This window comes from Rhinopithecus roxellana, unplaced genomic scaffold (genome assembly GCF_007565055.1).
Source record: "Rhinopithecus roxellana isolate Shanxi Qingling unplaced genomic scaffold, ASM756505v1 contig2860, whole genome shotgun sequence".
In the NCBI taxonomy this organism is placed as follows: Eukaryota; Metazoa; Chordata; class Mammalia; order Primates; family Cercopithecidae; genus Rhinopithecus; species Rhinopithecus roxellana.
The window spans coordinates 55,044-74,463 of NW_022142253.1; the positions used below are offsets into that span (position 1 = coordinate 55,044).

At 41.5% G+C, this 19,420-nt stretch overlaps 2 protein-coding genes and 1 pseudogene across 35 annotated transcripts in view; 2 read left to right on the forward strand and 1 right to left on the reverse strand.

The window, feature by feature from the left end:
• The first annotated feature begins 1,663 nt into the window (after positions 1-1,663).
• ZC3H11A (zinc finger CCCH-type containing 11A) overlaps positions 1,664-19,420 on the forward strand; it is a 59,651-nt gene continuing 41,894 nt past the window's right edge. For 2 of the 34 annotated variants that reach the window (XM_010381372.2, XM_030926421.1), the window contains exons 1-4: positions 1,664-1,899; positions 2,419-2,622; positions 7,720-7,773; positions 9,109-9,167. The gene's annotated coding sequence lies outside the window, so the exon portion shown is untranslated. The other 32 variants (XM_030926419.1, XM_030926422.1, XM_010381375.2 and 29 more) reach the window with 31 other exon arrangements.
• Positions 2,740-6,683, forward strand: ZBED6 (zinc finger BED-type containing 6). Its single transcript, XM_010381347.2, has one exon. The coding sequence runs from the start codon at positions 3,654-3,656 to the stop codon at positions 6,585-6,587; it is 2,934 nt and encodes a 977-aa protein (XP_010379649.1). The 5' UTR covers positions 2,740-3,653; the 3' UTR covers positions 6,588-6,683.
• LOC104676529 lies at positions 11,714-13,327 on the reverse strand (annotated as a pseudogene).

Sequence of the window (19,420 nt, forward strand, 5' to 3'; positions counted from 1 at the left end):
CTCTTTTTTTTTTTTTTTTTTTTTTTTTTTTTTTTTTTTTTTTTTTTTTTTTTTTTTTGGTGAGACGGGGTCTCTCTCTGTTGCCCAGGTTGGAGTTCAGTGGCGCAATCTTGGCTCACTGCAACCTCTGCCTCCTGGGTTCAGGTGATTCTCCTGCCTCAGGCTCCTGAGTAGCTGGGATTACAGGTGGGTGCCACCACACCCAGCTAATTTTGTATTTTTAGTAGAGACAGGGTTTCGCCATGTTGGCCAGGCTGATCGTCAACTCCTGACCTCTAGTGATCTGCTGGCCTGGGACCCCCAAAGCGCTGAGATTACAGGCGTGAGTCACCCCGCCCAGCTTGTCCTCTTCAATGTCCTTATTACCGTATTATTTTTTGTTTCCCCCCTTGAGAAATATTAATGGAAAATGAGACATGATTGTTTCTATCACTAAGGGACTGGTGAAATAAATTGTAAAAAGAGGCTTACAGAGAGCGGGATGGGAGCTATTAAAAATAATGTAGGCCGAGGCGGGCGGATTACCTGAGGTCAGGAGACTAGCCTGGCCAACATGAAAACACCCCGTCTCTACTAAAAATACAAAATTAGCCTGGTGTGGTGGCCGTACGCCTGTAATCCCAGCTACTCAGGAGGCTGAGGCAGAAGAATAGCTTGAATCCGGAAGGCGGAGGTTACAGTGAGCCGAGATTGTGCCATTGCACTCCAGTCTGGGCAACAGGAGCGAAACTCTGTCTCAAAAAAATAAAAATAAAAAAGAATATGGTAGGCCTCTAAGTGCTGATGACCATTAAAATATATTCAAGATATATTGTAAAGTGAAAAAAGCAAATTGCAAAACAAAATGTAGAGTTTTAGCCTGTTCATATTTTCATTCATTCTAAGGTGTACATCCTTTCCTAGCCTGGTGCGATTTCAGTGCACTGCAACCTCTGCCTCCCGGGTTCAAGCGATTCTCCTGCCTCAGCATCCCGAGTAGCTGGGACTACAGGCGTGTGCCACCACACCTAGCTAATTTTTGTATTTTTGGTAGAGACGAGGTTTCACCATCTTGGCCAGGATGATCTTGATCTCTTGACTTTGTGATCCCCCTGCCTAGGCCTCCCAAAGTGCTGGAATTACAGTTGTGAGGAACTGCGCCCGGCCACGTGTATTACTTTTATAACCAGGGGGAAAAGGTAAAAGCATTCAAAAGGGAAAATAAGGGACAATGTTAATAATGAAGCAGGGATGAGACTGCTGATTGCGACCTCCAACTAACCCTCCTGAATTTTGTCACGAGCTTGAATTAATTTTCCAACATACAGATTTGCTTTAAGAAATCAAAGAAACGTCCCCAAAGCCCAATCTCACTTCTTCAAGTAAAAATAAACTAACAAATCCTTCTACATTGCATGCTTAGGAAAAGTACAGTTTATTTCTAAATTAAATGTATACATGGTTTGGGAGATTTACTCATTAAGAAAACACTTTGGTAAGAATAAATTGAGCGTTTACTGAATGGTAGTCTCAGTTCCAGCGGCCCTCCCGCTTATTACCTCATTTGATTTAAAAAACAAAAACAAAACGTTATGAAAGCCAGCTTCAAGGCATTCCTTTGAAGGGAAGGGACTCCCCGACCCAGCGCCTCCCCCGTCACGTGACCCTGTGACCCGGAGCAGCCATCTTAGGCATCGCCTCATAGAAGAACTACATCTTCCAGAACCCTCGCGCCCTGCGTCGTGCTGGCACTTTTACCGGCCGGGCCTTAGAGCAGAGCCTGTAGCCGGGCGCCATCTTTGACGCTGGCACTCTTGGTTTTCTGCTGGTGCTGCTGCTGGGAGGACGACGGACGGCAACGGCCAAGCAAGAAGAAAGACGTGGCAGCAAGCGGGAGTCGGGGATAGTGTCATCGGTTCGGTAAAGTTTCTGTTCTCTGGTAACTAGACCCGTTTTTTTGATTCCCGGGTGGCTTGGGGCCGGGGAGGTGGGGGAGAGGGCGAGGGGAGTGGCAGCGGCCTCCCCTCGCCCCTGGGTCGCGGCCTATCCTGGGAAGTCAGAGCGGATCCTCCAGCTTCGCCGTAACGACCCCTCCCCCGCCACCTCCCGGCCGCGGCCCTCGCCGGGGCGGGCTGAGAGCCCCAGGCTCCCGCTCACTTTTCCCATCCTCCCCACCCCCACCCCCCTTCACCCCACCCCCACGGCGCCTGCTCCTTTCCCAGCCAGCCTTTCTCCCCTCCCCCACATCCGGTGTTCGCTAATCTGGGGGAGCCCGGAGCTGCCCCCGAAAGCCGACTGTTCCCCCGAATCCGAAGAGAGTACTGACACTAGATTGCTTTCTTCGGGGCAACAGTTTCTCTAGTTGAGCGGACCCTCACTGCCTAAATCAATCAGACTGAGTGCCGGGCGCTGAATTTACCTACTCTCATTCCTCTCCAGGGTCCCACTACTTTGGAGCTTGTCTCAAACTCCACATACAGAAAGCCACCGACCTTATTCCGGTATCCTACACCCATTCCCCACCCTCATTACACTCCCACCCCTGGCCCTCAGCGTCGGAGTCAAGAGCAACAGGGACACTTCCGTTCTCCTTGTAGGATTGGTGAAACCGTAATGAAGAACACCCCTAAACTCCCATAATCGGTGCGGATTCCTATGGGGAAGGCCTATATTGTTGACATCTTCCAGGCCTTGGTTCTGGACCTTGAGAAGGAGGCTGTGGAACTAGAGATAGCGATGCTTTTTAGGGTAAATGTATGTAGGTATTGGGGGAAGGGGAGGGATCAATCGAAAAGAAATGGAAGTGGTTTAAAGTTCATATTTCACTTTTTGCTATCCCTATAGCGTCCAACTTGTGAGTTACTTACAGGCTGTAAAAGCTTCTCCAGTCTAAAAATATCTGAAAACTAAACTTGAATTAACTCTTGATACAAATAGTACTTTGAAAATTCAGTATTTAACCTTGTTTTAAAATTTTATTCTCAAAGCATTTTTTTCCAGCCAGTCACATTTTTAAAAGGTTGTATTACTTTTAGTTAGAACTGAAAGGGCTCAACTAGCATTTGCTGTGACCAGTATGCGGAGTCTGTGTTGGTTTTCCAGAACTGACTTTTTGGGTTGTATTGGCAAATCACAGTCCTAAATGATGAATGTTGAATGATGCACTATGTTTTTGTTTAAATGAGATTTCCTGAAAATAGTTAATTTCAGAATTAAGGGAAATTGATGTCGCTATCATGAGGCATCATAAAAATATATATTTTAAAAGGCGAAGGCATTTCAAGCAGATATAGTTCTTGATGAAGCGGAAAGAACATGGATCTGGAATTTGGAAGACCTAGCTATTAGCTGCTACTAACCAACTCTGTGACTCTGGGAAAGGGGGACTCAGTTCTTAACTTCTGTAACATGAGGACACTGGACTATATGAATTCAGAACTTAGAAAATTGGAAGGGACCTTAAAGCCCTCTAAGAAAGAGTTCGGGAATGTTCTCCATTGCTGTCACTTTTCCTCCAGAAATAACCGGGCTTGGAAGTTATTGGTCCAGTGGGAATTTGATTCCCCATAGAAATTGGAGAAAAGGTAATGCAAGCAGAGAGGGACAGCTGTATTTCTGCTTGAGTTATAAACCCACTAACAGATTCTGGTACGAATTGTGGAGACATAAAGATAATGAGTGTATGTACTTTAAGTGTACCAGTTTCCTCACTCTCTCCTGGCAGAAGATGCAGCACTTTTAGTGATTCTGGGATTCTGGGATGTGTTCCTATTAATTCTAATACAGATGAAGAAGATGTGGTAGAGGAAAAGATGGTAGCGGAAGGAGTGAATAAAGAGGCCAAACAGCCTGCTAAAAAGAAAAGAAAGAAGGGTTTGCGAATTAAGGGGAAAAGGCGTCGAAAAAAATTGATTCTTGCCAAGAAGTTTAGTAAGGATTTGGGATCTGGGAGGCCTGTTGCAGATGCCCCTGCTTTGTTAGCTTCCAACGATGCTGAGCAGGATGAAGAAAGTCTTTTTGAGAGCAATATAGAAAAACAGATCTATCTGCCTAGTACTAGAGCCAAGACCTCCATTGTGTGGCACTTCTTTCATGTTGACCCCCAGTACACCTGGCGGGCTATTTGTAACCTCTGTGAGAAAAGCGTCAGCAGGGGTAAACCAGGTAGCCATCTTGGTACATCTACTCTTCAGCGACATCTGCAAGCAAGGCATTCACCTCATTGGACCAGGGCCAACAAGTTTGGAGTTACTAGTGGAGAGGAGGACTTTACCTTGGATGTATCTTTGTCTCCCTCTTCTGGAAGCAATGGAAGCTTTGAATATATTCCTACTGATCCATTAGATGATAATAGAATGGGTAAGAAGCATGATAAATCAGCATCTGATGCCCTAAGGGCAGAAAGAGGGAGATTTCTCATCAAAAGTAACATTGTCAAGCATGCTTTAATTCCTGGAACTAGAGCCAAGACATCTGCCGTTTGGAATTTTTTTTACACTGATCCTCAACACATCTCAAGAGCTGTGTGTAATATATGTAAAAGAAGTGTGAGCCGGGGTAGGCCAGGGTCCCACTTAGGGACTTCAACACTTCAACGACACCTGCAAGCCACACATCCTATCCATTGGGCTGTTGCCAACAAAGACAGTGGTGCTGTTGCAAATGGATTAGATGAAGCTGAGACTGAGAGAAGTGATCTCTTGAGTGATACCTTGCATGGAGAAAAGTCTACAGGCAGCCAAGATTTAACAGCTGAGGACCTTAGTGACTCTGATTCAGATGAACCTATGTTAGAGGTTGAAAATAGATCTGAAAGTCCTATTCCCGTTGCAGAGCAAGGCACTCTGATGCATGCGCAGGAGAGAGAAACAACATGTTGTGGAAATCCAGTCTCAAGTCAAATAAGTCAGGCAATTATCCAAATGATTGTGGAGGATATGCATCCTTACAACTACTTCTCAACTCCAGCCTTTCAGAGGTTCATGCAGATTGTGGCCCCTGATTATAGGTTGCCATCAGAGACTTACTTTTTCACTAAGGCTGTACCTCAGTTATATGATTGTGTCAGAGAAAAAATTTTCTTAACTTTAGAGAATGTTCAAAGCCAAAAAATACACCTGACTGTTGACATATGGACCCATGACCCTTCCACTGACTATTTTATTGTGACTGTACACTGGGTTTCTTTGGAAACTGCATCTTTTCTCAATAATGGCAGGATCCCCGATTTTAGAAAGTGGGCAGTGCTTTGTGTTACAGGTTTGGCTAAAGACTGTTTGATAACCAATATTTTACAAGAATTGAATGACCAGATTGGTCTGTGGCTTTCTCCAAATTTCCTTATCCCTAGCTTCATTGTTTCTGACAATTCCTCTAATGTGGTACATGCAATCAAAGATGGTGGTTTTACCCATGTGCCATGCTTCCTGCATTGTTTAAATATGGTCATTCAGGACTTCTTCTGTGAGCACAAAAGCATTGAGAATATGTTAGTGGCTGCTAGGAAAACCTGTCATCATTTTAGTCATTCGGTCAAGGCCCGTCAGATACTGCAAGAGTTCCAAAATGATCACCAACTTCCATGGAAGAATTTGAAGCAGGATGAAACTGGCCATTGGATTTCTACTTTTTATATGTTAAAATGGCTCTTGGAGCATTGCTACTCAGTTCACCATAGTCTTGGTAGAGCCAGTGGAGTTGTGCTCACCTCCCTTCAGTGGACTCTAATGACTTATGTTTGTGATATTCTTACGCCATTTGAGGAGGCTACCCAGAAAGTGAGCGTGAAGACCGCAGGATTGAATCAGGTGCTACCCCTAATCCATCATCTACTCCTTTCCTTGCAGAAACTCAGAGAAGATTTTCAAGTCAGAGGTATTACTCAGGCCCTCAATCTGGTGGATAGTTTATCTCTGAAACTTGAAACGGATACCCTGCTAAGTGCTATGCTTAAATCCAAGCCCTGTATCTTGGCTACTTTGTTAGACCCTTGCTTTAAAAACAGTTTGGAAGACTTTTTTCCTCAAGGTGCTGATTTAGAAACTTATAAGCAGTTCCTTGCAGAAGAGGTCTGTAATTATATGGAATCTTCGCCAGAGATCTGCCAAATTCCAACTTCAGAAGCTTGTCCCTCAGTTACAGTAGGAACTGATTCATTTACCTCATCTCTAAAAGAAGGCACCTCCAATTCAGGGTCTGTCGATAGCTCAGCTGTAGACAGTTGTGCCCTTGGAAGCAAAAGCTTCATGTTCCCTTCTGCTGTAGCAGTTGTGGATGAGTACTTCAAAGAGAAGTATTCAGAGCTCTCAGGAGGTGATGACCCTTTAATTTACTGGCAGAGGAAGATAAGCATATGGCCAGCTTTGACCCAGGTTGCCATCCAGTATCTAAGTTGCCCCATGTGTAGTTGGCAATCTGAATGTATCTTTACTAAAAATAGCCACTTTCATCCAAAACAGATCATGAGCCTGGACTTTGACAATATAGAACAACTGATGTTTCTGAAAATGAACTTGAAAAATGTTAACTACGATTATTCTACATTGGTTCTGAGCTGGGATCCTGAGAATGAAGTTGTTCAAAGCAATGAAAAAGAAATACTGCCTTAATTTCTTTTTCTCCGTTTAAAATGGGCAACGTTTTGCTGTGTTACTGTATCTTAATAGCTATAGTTGTTAAATATAATCGTTATCTTTATAAACACATCTGGGGAAACCTGAAATCACAAAAGGGCTGAAAATTCCTCAGAGGCAATATAATTTTGATAAAATTAAGATTAAAAATTTCATAGCTATAACTCATTGTCGCTAGCACTTGAAAATTTTGCTTATACCAATGAGAGATAAAAGATATTTTTAATTAAAAAAAATATAGTGCAGCATTGAAAGGCCTTAGGCTTTCTGCCTGGTAGATTGAACTAGTAATTGGTTTTAAGTAAAATTTCCCCCACCATGGGAAATTGTATTGCTCTGAAACCAACGAAATGAGAAAAAAGTACTGTAGGCTGGCATTCCTCCTGCCTCTGTTTTTCTGTTTCCTTAAAAACCCTGATGCTTAATTACAACTTGGCAAAAAGAAAACCCGTGAAATTGTTTTATATTTGGAAATTTCTAATTGCCTCCTCATACTGGTCAGCTTTATAATTTCAAATTGTTGCGTGTGATAGTGTTACCCTTTATATTTGGAATTGGATCTTATATAAAAGGGAAATATTAGAAAAAAATTAGGAAAATATACTTTTAGTCTTTGAAATGCCTGTTTTAACCTTTATAAAATATTATAAAAATAACAAGGATTGTGTAGGTACTTTCAAATGATTTATGGGCAAAAACAGACTAAAACGTTTGCAAGAATTGGAAAAGATTGAATGGGAATTGTAATGAGAGCCCTTTGAACATGCTTGGAAAAACCCAGTAGATAATTCCCAAAGATTGTTTCTGTAATTTTAGGTAATCTTTTTAAAAACATACTTAATGACGCATAATACTGTATTACCCTAACTGTGCGGTTGTTTTGGCCATTGAATTCTTAATGAAAACTAACAGGTCGGTATTTTTATGTGTTAGGAATCATTGGTGAAATGAGTGAATTGATCTCATTTTAAGATCCCTTTTTACTCTGAAAGTATGTTTCTGTGATTGAGTAGGAAGCCAGAAAATGATGACTTTAGTAAAAGTCTATTAAAAGTTTCAGACTGAATAACTAATGTGAGATCCCAATTTTTCCTTTTTTTCATTTTAGATTTGGGGATATTCCCTGCCCAAAAAATTCCTGGAAAATTGACTAGTATTAAGTGTGAGTAAAAGGTGTCCACTTTTTTTTTAAGTTTTGACTTTAGTTTTGTCTCGGATAGTATTTGGCAAGATTTAGCCTAGAAATTATGTAGTATTTATTACATGAGAATCAAAATTGCTTTGTTACTGGGCTGGTTTCAAAGTTTAGAACTCATTTCTATGTATCAAAATAAGGGTTTTTGTTTTTGTTTTTGTTTTTGATTTTTTTTTTTTTTTTTGAAATTCTTAAATGGTAAATACGCCATTGTGAAGTGAAATCTCAACTCCAAAAGTTTACCCTTTTACTAACTGGAGTAAATATATACTTACAAAGTCTTTAGCTGGAGCCATTAGTAGTAAAGAATTTGGACCTAGGCTGCGTAAGCAAGCCTTTCCAGGGCCACTATTTAATGGCAAACCAGTGACACTGGTGTTGATACAAAATAAATAAATTTTCCCTTAGGTAAAGCTTTCTGTATTTTGACAGTGCCAGTTTAGAATGGCTATAATGCTGCTCTGCCTTCTACAGCTTGCTGCACCACTCTGTAGTTACTCTATTACCATACGTTTCTATCTTTTTTGGTTAAACACTCCCTGATGACGATGATGGATTTATATACATACATCCATATTATACATATTGATATATGTGTAAGGATTTACCTTCGTCTTTATTTTGTGGGCTGGGCAAAATTTAGTGTAACAATAAGTTCATGATACTTTGGTATAAGAGTAAGTTCTTTATTTTTATAATGAACCCAAATCTAAAGTCTTTTATAGTGCATTTTAAAAGGGGAAACTCACCCAAATGTTATATTTGTATACATTTGTGTATATATGTGTGTGTGTGTGTATAAGCCAGTTAGTATGTATCTGTATGTATATTATATACATAAAACACTATATTTTTACATACAAGTATGTTTTTATTATACAGATAATAAAGATGGGGGAAGGTTTCTGTGTTTTTCTTAATAGGTGAAGAAATCTTGAAGACCAGAAATTGGATCTTACTGAAAAACTGATGGTTTTTTTTGTTTTTTTTTTAAATTATATTGTTCAGCTATGGAAGATGGATTTTTTTTTTCATGATCCTTTGACTCTCAAGTTCATCTTTAAATGAACTCTTTTTTTTTTTGTTTTTGTTTTTGTTTTTGAGGAGATAACTAACCCTAGCTGTCTCCAGTCTGACAAAGGTTATTTGAATGGACTTTATCTCCCAGTAGTTGGGAGATGTTTTAAAAACACATGCTGTGATTGAATTGTGGCTGAGAGGTTTTCTTGGCAGTGTGAAGAGGAAAATTTTTTCTGCCTCATTATTATTAATTCATGGATTGAGTGTTGATTCGACCTACAGGCGTAATAGATTGGAACTCAGTGAAGACACAGACGTTCCTGTGAGAGCAACCAGCTAATGTAAGTGGGGAAGCAGACATTTTTGTCATGAAAGGAGTGAACATTGTTGTCATTTAAGGCATAATTTTCATGGATCAGTAAGAAATTAAAAGGTCATTGTTCAGATATTTTTGCTTGTACATAATTGTTTACAAACTTTTAGTTTTTGAATGGAAACGTATTTTTTTCTTTCTTTCTTTTTTTTTTTGGAGATGGAGTTTTAGTCTTGTCCCCCAGGCTGGAGTGCAATGACGCAATCTTGGCTCACTGCAACCTCCTCCTCCTGGGTTCAAGCAGTTCTCCTGCCTCAGCCTCCTAAGTAGCTGGGATTATAGGCATGCACCACTACGCTCAGCTAGTTTTTGTATTATTAGTGGAGATGAAGTTCCACCATGTTGGCCAGGCTGATCTGGAATTCCTGACCTCAGGTGATCCACCAGCCTCAGCCTCCCAAAGTGCTGGGATTACAGGCCTGAGCCACCGCCCCTGGCCCATATTTTTTCTTTCTTTGTTTTGATAATATATGTACATTGTAAAAAAGGTAAAAACAGTATAGCCAAAGTGAAATCCTCCTGTAATTCCATCTCCTTGGAGAAAAGCACAGGGTTATTTTGTTTCGTTTTGAAACAGGGTCTTGTGCTCTTGTCACCGAGGCTGGAGTGCAGTGGCATGATCATAGCTCACTGCAACGTCGAACTCCTGGGCTCAAGAGATCCTATTGCTGAAGCCTCCCGAGTAGCTGGGACTACAGGTGCGCACCACTGTACCTGGCTACTTTTTAAAACTTCTTATAGAGATGGAGTCTCCTTGTGGTGCCCAGGCCAGTCTCAAACTCCTGGGTTCAAGCAGTCTTCCTGCCTTGGCCAACCAAAGTGTTGGGATTACAGGCGTGAGCCACCACACCTGGCCTCCCCTTCCTTTTTAAATAACGATTCTAGATGATTTTCTAATCAAGTTCCAGTAATAAACTCTCATTGGGATTTTGACTTGAATTACATTCGATGTGTGCATTATTTTGGGGAGAAGTAATTTCTTTAATCCTCTACTCTATTTATTCATTATCCAGGTCTTCTGTGCCCTAGTTTTTTTTTTTTTTTTTTTTTGAGACGGAGTCTCGCTCTGTCCACCAGGCTGGAGTGCAGTGGCGTGATCTCGGCTCACTGCAAGCTCCGCCTCCTGGGTTCAAGCCATTCTCCTGCCTCAGCCTCCCGGGTAGCTGGGACTACAGGTGCCCGCCACCGTGCCCGGCTAATCTTTTGTATTTTCAGTAGAGACGGGGTTTCACCGTGGTCTCGATCTCCTGACCTTGTGATCCGCCCGCCTCGGCCTCCCAAAGTGCTGGGATTACAGGCGTGAGCCACCGCGCCCGGCATTGGTTTTGTTTTTAATTTAATGTGAGTCTTGCATACTTCTTCATTTTCTTCTTGTATATCTTTTTATTGTGAATTGTGTCTTCCTGTATATCTTTTTACTGTGAATGGTACTGTGCCATCATCTGAATGATTATTGCTGGTATGAAGGATATTTACTGCTTCTTGTAGATCTTATATTTTTATTATTTTCAATTTGTTTTATTTGTTAGATTTTCTAGTTTGCAAGCATGTAATCTGCAGGTTCTGGATTTTTTTTTTTTGCCTCATCTTCTTTTTTTTTTTTTTGAGATGGAGTGTTGCTCTTGTTGCCCAGGCTGGAGTGCAATGGTGCTATCTCGGCTCGTTGCAACCTCTGCCTCCTAGGTTCAAGTGATTCTCCTGTCTCAGCCTTCCAAATAGCTGAGATTACAGGCACATGCCTGGCTAATTTTTGTATTTTTAGTAGCAATGGGGTTTCATCATATTGGCCAGGCTGGTCTCAAACTCCTGACCTCAGGTGATCCGCCCACCTCGGCCCACCTCGGCCTCCTAAAATGCTGGGATTACAGGCGTGAGCCATTGTGCCCGGCCTGTCTCATCTTTTTAATATATGTTTGTAATTTATGCCTTTTTTTCCTTTTGAAAAAATTGAGTAAATGTCCTGTTCATCAGATATCAAGAAATATTCATTATTGATTTCAAGATATAGTATTGAGGAAACCACAGAATCAGAATACCCACTTCTGATACAGTAGTGAATTTTTTTTTTTTTTTTGAGACCGAGTCTCGCTCTGTCACCCAGGCTGTTGGGGCGATCTTAGCTCACTGCAACCTCTGCCTCCCGGCTGCTTCAGCCTCCCTACTAGCTGGGACTACAGTCGCCCGCCACCATGCTTGGCTAATTTTTTGTATTTTTAGTAGAGATGAGGTTTCACCATGTTGGCCAGGTTGGTCTCGAACTTCTGACCTCGTGATCTGCCTGCCTCAGCCTTTCAGAGTGCTGGGATTATAGGCGTGAGCCACTGTGCCTGGCCAGAATTAAGTTTTAGTACAAAGAAAGCATTTCCCAAGCAATGAGTGTCAAAGGAAAAAAATAGAAGAGTAATGTAATTAAACTTTCCTTCAAAGAAAGGACAGAAACATATCTCTTATGGTAAGTTTCGAAAGATCAGTATTTCATGGTCCCATAATATGTGTTTGTTTTACATGATGTACTTAAATAATGCAAATGTATGAAGCAGGGATCTGTGGCAATCCAAATTCATCCACCAGAAATCTATCGTTGGTTTTTTGTGTCAGTGGGAACACCTTCTGGAATTGCAGGTGCAGATGCTGCCTCATCTAAATAGAACTCTCTTTGTCAGCCACAAGCGCATCACCCAGTGTGTATCCATCTCTGCTTCTAGGTCATCTTCATTGAATTCTGGGCTGCCATAACTGCGACTCAGTGCTTCTTGGATTTCATTTGCATCTTCCATCATGTCCAGTACCTGGTCTTATAAATTCTCAGTCTGGTCAGTTTTCACTTGTATGCCTTCATTTCCCTTGCTCCCAGTTTCATTGCATCAGCCGTGGTCTTGGTATCCTTCAATGACTGGATGGTGTAATTGACTTGTTCCATGTTGAATGACTGTTGGGTGTGATTCTCCTGCTGCTGCTCATACATCCGCTTTTGTTTTAAAACTGGCAAGGCTTTCTGCGTAACAGTATTCTTTGCAGGACCCCCTCTCATCTTAATCTGGTCCTTAAACTTCACTAGCTCAGCATCCAATCTAGAAATCTTCTTGTCAGTGGATTCTGCCCTGCTGTCCACCATGCCAATGCAGTCATTCAGGCTGGGCGACAGAGCTTTAATTTCACTTTTCTGAAGAATCAGTTCATCTTGAGTGGCTGTGAAGAAACCCAAACGCCTTTTTTTCTTTCTTTCTTTCTTTCTTTTTTTTTTTTGTCTCACTCTGTCACAGGCTGGAGTGCAGTGGCGTGATCTCGGTTCACTGCAGCCTCTGCCTTCCGGGTTCAAGCGATTCTCCTGCCTCAGCCTCCTGAGTAGCTGGGATTACAGGCATCTGCCATCATGCCCAGCTAATTTTTGTGTTTTTTAGTAGAGATTAGGTTTCACCATGTTGGCCAGGCTGGTCTCAAACTCCTGGGCTCAAGTGATCAGCCCACGTGGGCTTCCCAAAGTGCTGGGATTATAGGCATGAGCCACTGTGCCTGGCCTAACACCTTTTTTTCTTAATGCATATACTAGAACATCAGGAACAGTGTTGAAAGATGGTGAAGACAGTTGAATGGGTGTCCTTTTTTCATTTATCTTGAGTTAGTTTACCTCTAGTGTTTTACCGTATTGCATATGCTGATGATTTCTGGTGATTATGTGCATTTATGCTGGGAAGTACCTTATAGTTTACCAAGTTTTTATTGAGTGGATATTGCACTTTAGGTTCCTTTCTGGTTTTTTTTGTTTTGTTTTGTTTTGTTTTTTTAGCTATTTTAATAGTTTAAAAAAGACTATTTCAAATACTTTTCTTCACTTTTTAACCATTTTTTCTTTTTTGAAGTCTTTCAAAAATTACTACAGAATTTTGTTTTTTGTTTTTTACACCTTTTACTCTATTAAATATAATGAGTTTCCTAATGTTAACCCATTCCTAGTCCCAGAATAAACCTGTTTGATTATGTAGTGTTATTTTTATTTATTTTATTTTAATTTTTATTTAGAGATGGGGTCTCACTGTGTTGCCCAGGCTGGTATCAAACTCCTAGCCTCAAGTCAGTAATCCTCCCAAAGCTATGGGATTACAGGCATGAGCTACCATACCTGACCATGTTACTATTTTAATATACAGCTGGTTCAATTTGCTAGTGCTTTATTTAGGATTTTTCATCTATCATAAATCATATGTCCAAAGCAGCTGTTTTAAACATTTTTAAAATTTTTATTTATTTAGAGACAGTGTCTTGCTCCGTTGCCCAGGCTGGAATACAGTGATGTGATCATAGCTCAGTGCAGCCTCAAACTCCTTCAAGTCTTCCTCCAGCATCAGCTCCCTGAGTAGCTGGGATTACAAACGTGACTCAGTACGCCTGGCTATTGGTAAAAATATTATGACTGTTTTTTGAGTTTGTAATGTATGTGGCACAAAGTTTTGTTTTGTCTTGCTTTTTTTTTTTTTCTCTTTTTTAAAGAGATAGAGTCTTGCTCTGCCTCCCAGACTGAAGTACAGTGATGTGATCGTAGCTCACCGCAGTGTGAAACTCCTGGGCTCAGGTGATCCTTCCAGCTCAGCCTCCCGAGTAGCTAGGACCACAGATGCGTGGACCACGCCCAGCTAAATTTGTTCTTTTGGGAGGGAGACATGGTCTCACTATGTTGCCCAGGCTTATTTATTTATTTTTTGAAAGAGGGTCTTGCCCTATTGCCTAGACGAGAGTGCAGTGGTGCAGTCATGACTCACTGTAGCCTCGACCTCTTGGGCTCAAGCAGTCCTTCTGCCTCAGCCTCCCAAGTAGCTGGGAGTAAAGACATATGCTGCCATACCTGGCTAATTTTTTAATTTATTGTAGAAACTGGGTCTCACTATGTTGCTCAGGCTGGTCTTGAACTTCTGGGTTCAAGCAGTCCTCCTGTCTGGACCTCCCAAAGTGCTGGCATTACAGGTGTGAGCCACCATGCCTGGCCTGTTTTTTTTTTTTTTTTTTCTACTTTCATTGAGTACATTTTTGTAAATTCTTTTTCTTAAGTTAGAATACTTGATTTTTTGAAAGTATGAGTACCTAGGTGGTATAGAGCTATCTGTGAAATATAGTTTGAAATTCTAAACTTAAAGGTCATAATTTCCTTTAAATTCTGGATGAATAGCATTTTGTCTTTTGGCATTTAGAGATTCAGATGAGAAGTCTAATAATGTCAAGTCTGATTTTCTTTGTTGTCAATCTGATTTTTCCTGAAAGTTTGTATGATTTTGTCTTTACCATTGGAATTCAAAAATTTCACCATGTCTGTGTATAGCAGAGATGTCTTTAAAGAAAAGTTCTGCCTGGCATTTGATGAGCCCCTTTAATGTGAAGACTCAAGTCCATCAAATTTAGGGAAGTGTTCTTACATTGTATCTTTCATCATCTCTACACATTCCGTTCCTGTTTAGAATTTCTATTTATAGAAATTGAGTTTTGTGGAATTACTTTCATTTCATATACAATTTCCCTCTTAGTGACATATGTTGGCATTTTTGCTTTGGATTTGTGGAGATGTCCTGTCAGTAATCTCTTATAATTCAGTTATTATATTTTTCATCAGTGTTTATTCTGTTCTTTCCTCTACTGAAATCTATTTTTGAAGGTAGGGGCTGGAAATTTGAGTCTTCATCTTCTTCGTCATCATCGCAGTCTTCTTCTTTTTCTTCTTCTTTATTACTATTACTTTATTTATTTATTTTTTTGAGAAGGCGTTTCTCCATGTTGCTCAGGCTGGAGTGCGATGGCACAATCTTGGCTCACTGCAACTTCCACCTCCTGGGTTCGGGTGATTCTCCTGCCTCAGCCTCCCAAGTAGCTGGGATTACAGGCATGAGCCACCACACCCAGCCTGAGTTTTCTTATTTTTTAAGCTTTGTTTTCTTCCTACTCTTTTTTTTTTTTTTGAGACGGAGTCTTGCTCTGTCTCCCAGGCTGGAGTGCAGTGGCGTGATCTCGGCTCACTGCAACCTCTACCTCCAGGGTTCAAATGATTCTTTTGCCTCAGCCTCCCGAGTAACTGGGACAACAGGCGCACACCACCACGCCTGGCTAATTTTTTATATTTTTAGTAGACACGGTGTTTCACCATATTGGCCAGACTGGTCTCGAACTCCTGACCTCGTGATCTGCCCGTTTCTGAAATCCCAGGTTACTGGGATTACTGAGCCACCGCACCCAGCCCCATTCCTTTTTCATAGTGGTATGTTCATTTGTAGCAATGCTATATCCTTTAAAACTTGCTGAGCGCATGAGGATTTTAAAATAATATCTCCTTTTTCCTACATTAACTTCTAGAGAGTGGGTTGAGAAGGTCCTGTTATTTTTCTTGGCTTCATATTTTCAAGCAGTTATTTTCTGTTGAAAAGTAACCAGGTTAACTGGGTGTGGTGGCTCATGCCTGTAATCCTAGCACTTTGTGAGGCTGAGGCGGGCAGATCACTTGAGGTCAGGAGTTTGAGACCAATCTGGTCAACATGGTGAAACCCTGTCTCTACTAAAAATACAAAAGTTTAGCCATGCGTCATAGCAGGCGCCTGTAATTCCAGCTACTCAGGAGGCTGAGGCGGGAGAATTGCTTGAACCCAGGAGGTAGAGGTTGCAGTAAGTCAGGATCATGCCACTGCACTCCAGCTTGGGCAACAAAGCGAGACTCTGTCTCAAAAAAAAATAAAAAGTGGGTTTTTCTTGGCAACCTGGATACTTTTTTTTCCTTTTAAACTTAAGAAATATATGAATGTGCATCTTTGTTTTGTGTTTTTGCATGGAATAGTATTTATTATAAAGTAATTGGAGCATCATTTAAAAGCTGGAGTGGATTTTTTTGTTTTTGTTTTTTTTAGAGATGAGGTCTCTCTGTTGCCCAGGCTGTTCTTGAACTCCTGGTCTCTAGTGATTCTCTTGCCTTGGCCTCTCAAAGTGCTAGGGTTACAGGCAAGAGCCACTGCACCTCGCCTTGCCGTTTTCTTGAATAGCAATTATATTTGTTTTTTCCCTAGTGAAAGTTACAGAAGCTTAGTGTATGAAGATGATATATAAAGAAACTTTTCTTTTTTTCTTTATCTCTTACTTTTTCTTGTTTTACATTGTAGCTCTTAGATCTGTTTTTTTTTTTTTTTTTTTGAGATGGAGTCTTGCCCTGTCGCCCAGGCTGGAGTGCAGTGGCGTGATCTCAGCTCACTGCAACCTCCACCTCCGGGGTTCACGCCATTATCCTGCCTCAGCCTCCCGAGTAGCTGGGACCGCAGGTGCCCAAATTTTTTGTATTTTTAGTAGAGACAGGGGTTTCACTGGGTCAGCCAGGATGGTCTTGAGCTCCTGACCTTGTGGTCTGCTTGCCTTGGCCTCCCAAAGTGCTGGGATTACAGTCGTGAGCCACCACACCCGGCCAGCTCTTAGATCTTATGAAGGAGTTTTTATCTGTTGAAACATTAGTAAGGGAGTGTTATCTACTCAGGATTCCATTTCTCCACACTCCGCCCAACTTTGAGGGCTTTTTGCAGAAGCTGATTTGAAAATTAGTTGTGGGCCGGACGGCTCACGCCTGTAATCTCAGCACTTTGAGAGGCTGAGGCGGGTGGATCACCTGAGGTCAGGAGTTCCAGACCAGCCTGGCCACCATGGTGAAACCCCATCTCTACTAAAAATACAAAAATAAATTATCAGGGTGTGGTGATAGGCGCCTGTAATCCCAGCTACTTGGGAGGCTGAGGCAAGAGAATCACTTGAAACCAGAAGGTGGAGGTTGCAGTGAGCCGAGGTTGCACCACTGCGCTCCAGCAGCCTGGGTGGAAGAGTGAAACTCCATCTCAAAAAAAAAAAAAAATCAGCCAGGTGTGGTGGTGGGCACCTGTAATTCCAGCTACTTGGGAGGCTGAGGCAGGAGAATTGCTTGAACCCAGGAGGCAGAGGTTGCAGTCAGCTGAGATCGTGCCATTGCACTTCAGCCTGGGCAATAAGAGCAAAACTCGAAACTCCATCTCCAAAAGAATAAATAAATAAATAAAATTCGTTGCCAAAAAATTGTCAATTCTACTGTGTCTTTGCATTTCATAGCTACCATTTTATTGTTTCAGTTACTTTGTTGCTGGTCTTTCTGAAACCAGTAACAGTTTCAGATATGTTCTTTGGAATGTTGATATCATGAGTGAAATTGACCTCTAAGCCTTTTATTCCCCTTCATAACTTTTTTTTTTTTTTTTGGAGACAGAATCTTGCTCTGTTGTCTAGTCTGGAGTGCAGTGGCAAGATGGTGGGTCACTGCAACCTCTGCCCCCTGGGTTCAAACAGTTCTTGTGCCTCAGCCTCCCGAGTAGCTGGGACTACAGGTGTGGGCTACCACGCCTGGCTAATTTTTTGCATTTTCAGTAGAGATGGGGTTTCGCCATGTTGGCCGGGCTGGTCTTGAACTCCTGACCTCAAATGACTTTTTATTATTATTAAACTTTTTCCTTTGTTGCATATACATCTGAAAATTATTCAGATAGCCTTTTTTTTTTTTTTTTTTTTGGACAGGTCTCATTCACTGTCACCCAGGCTGGAGTGCAGTGGTGTGTTCTTGGTTCATTGCAACCTCCATCGCCTGCGTTCAAGTGATTCTCCCACCTCAGCCTCCTGAGTTGCTGGGAATACAGATGTGTGCCACCATGCCTGGCTAATTTTTGTATTTTTTGGTAGAGACGAGGTTTCACCATGTTGGCCAGGCTGGGCTTGAACTACTGACCTCAAGTGATCCACCCACCTTGGCCTCCCAAGGTGTTGGGATTACAAGTGTGAGCCACCACACTGGGCCTTAACTTTTATTTTAAATTCAGGGGTGCATGTGCAGGATGCGCAGGTTTGTTACACAGGTAATTGTATGTCGTGGGGGTTTGTTGTACAGATTGTTTCATCACCCAGGTATTAAGCCTAGTATCCATTAGTTATTTTTCCTGGTCCTCTTCCTCCTCCTGCCATCTACCTTCTGATAGGCTCCAGCATTTGTTGTTCCCCTCTATGTCCATGTGTTCTCAGCATTTAGCTCCCACTTATAAGTGAGAACATGCTGTATTTGGTTTCTTGTTTCTGCATTAGTTTGCTAAGGATAATAGCCTCTGGCTCCATTCATGTCCCTGCAAAGGACATGATTTTGTTCCTTTTCATTGGCTGCATACTATTCCATGTTTTGTGATTTTTCAGACTTCTGTCTTGTTGCTTCCCATCCTCACCAGCATTTAGTGCTTTCAGTATTTTGGATTTTAGCCATTTTTATTTTTTATTATTATTATTTTTTGAGACGGAGTCTTACTCTGTTGCCCAGGCTGGAGTATAGTGGCACAATCTTGGCTCACTGCAGCCTCTGCCTCCCAGGTTCAAATGATTCTCCTGTCTCTGCCTCCTGAGTAGCTGGAATTACAGGTGTATGCTACCACGGCCAGCTAATTTTTGTATTTTTAGTAGAGACAGGGTCTCACCAGTTTGCCAAGGCCATCTTGAACTCCTGACCTTAGATGACTCACCTGCCTCAGCCTCCCAAAGTGCTGGGATTACAGGTGTGAGCCACTGTGCCTGAATGGATTTTAGCCATTGGAAAAGGAATTTGCAATCCCTAATGATGTATGATGTTGGGCAAGGTTTCAAATGCTTATTTTCCATCTGTATACCTTCTTTGGTGAGGTACCTGTTCAGATCTTTTGCCTTTTTGAATTGGGGGGTTGTTTTCTTATTTTCGAGTTTCAAGGGTTATGTATTTTGTATATCAGACCTTATCACTTATGTTTTGCAAATATTTTCTCCCAGCCTGTGACTTTTTCATTCTTTCTTTCTTAAAGCTTCTTAACAGACCTTTAACAGAGCAGACCTTTTTTAATTTTAATGAACTCCAATTTAATGGTTTTTTTTTTTTTTTTTTTTTTCAGATGGAGTTTCGCTCTTGTTGCCCAGGCTGGAGTGCAGTGGCGTGATCTCGGCTCACTGCAACCTCCGCCTCCCGTATTTAGGTGATTCTCTTGCCTCGGCCTCCCTAGTAGCTGGGATTACAGGCATTCGCCACCATGCCCGGCTAAATTTTAATGGTTTTTATTGAAATCCAGTTTATTGGTTTTCTTTTGTATTTAAGTTGTTATCCATTTTATTTTTGTGAAAAGTGTAAAGTCTGTGTCTAGAATTATTTTTTTATATGTGGGTATCCATTTGTTCCAGTAACAT

Coding starts and splice junctions, on each gene's coding strand:
- ZBED6 (XM_010381347.2), top strand. CDS start 3,654: ATGAGTGTATGTACTTTAAGTGTACCAGTTTCCTCACTCTCTCCTGGC.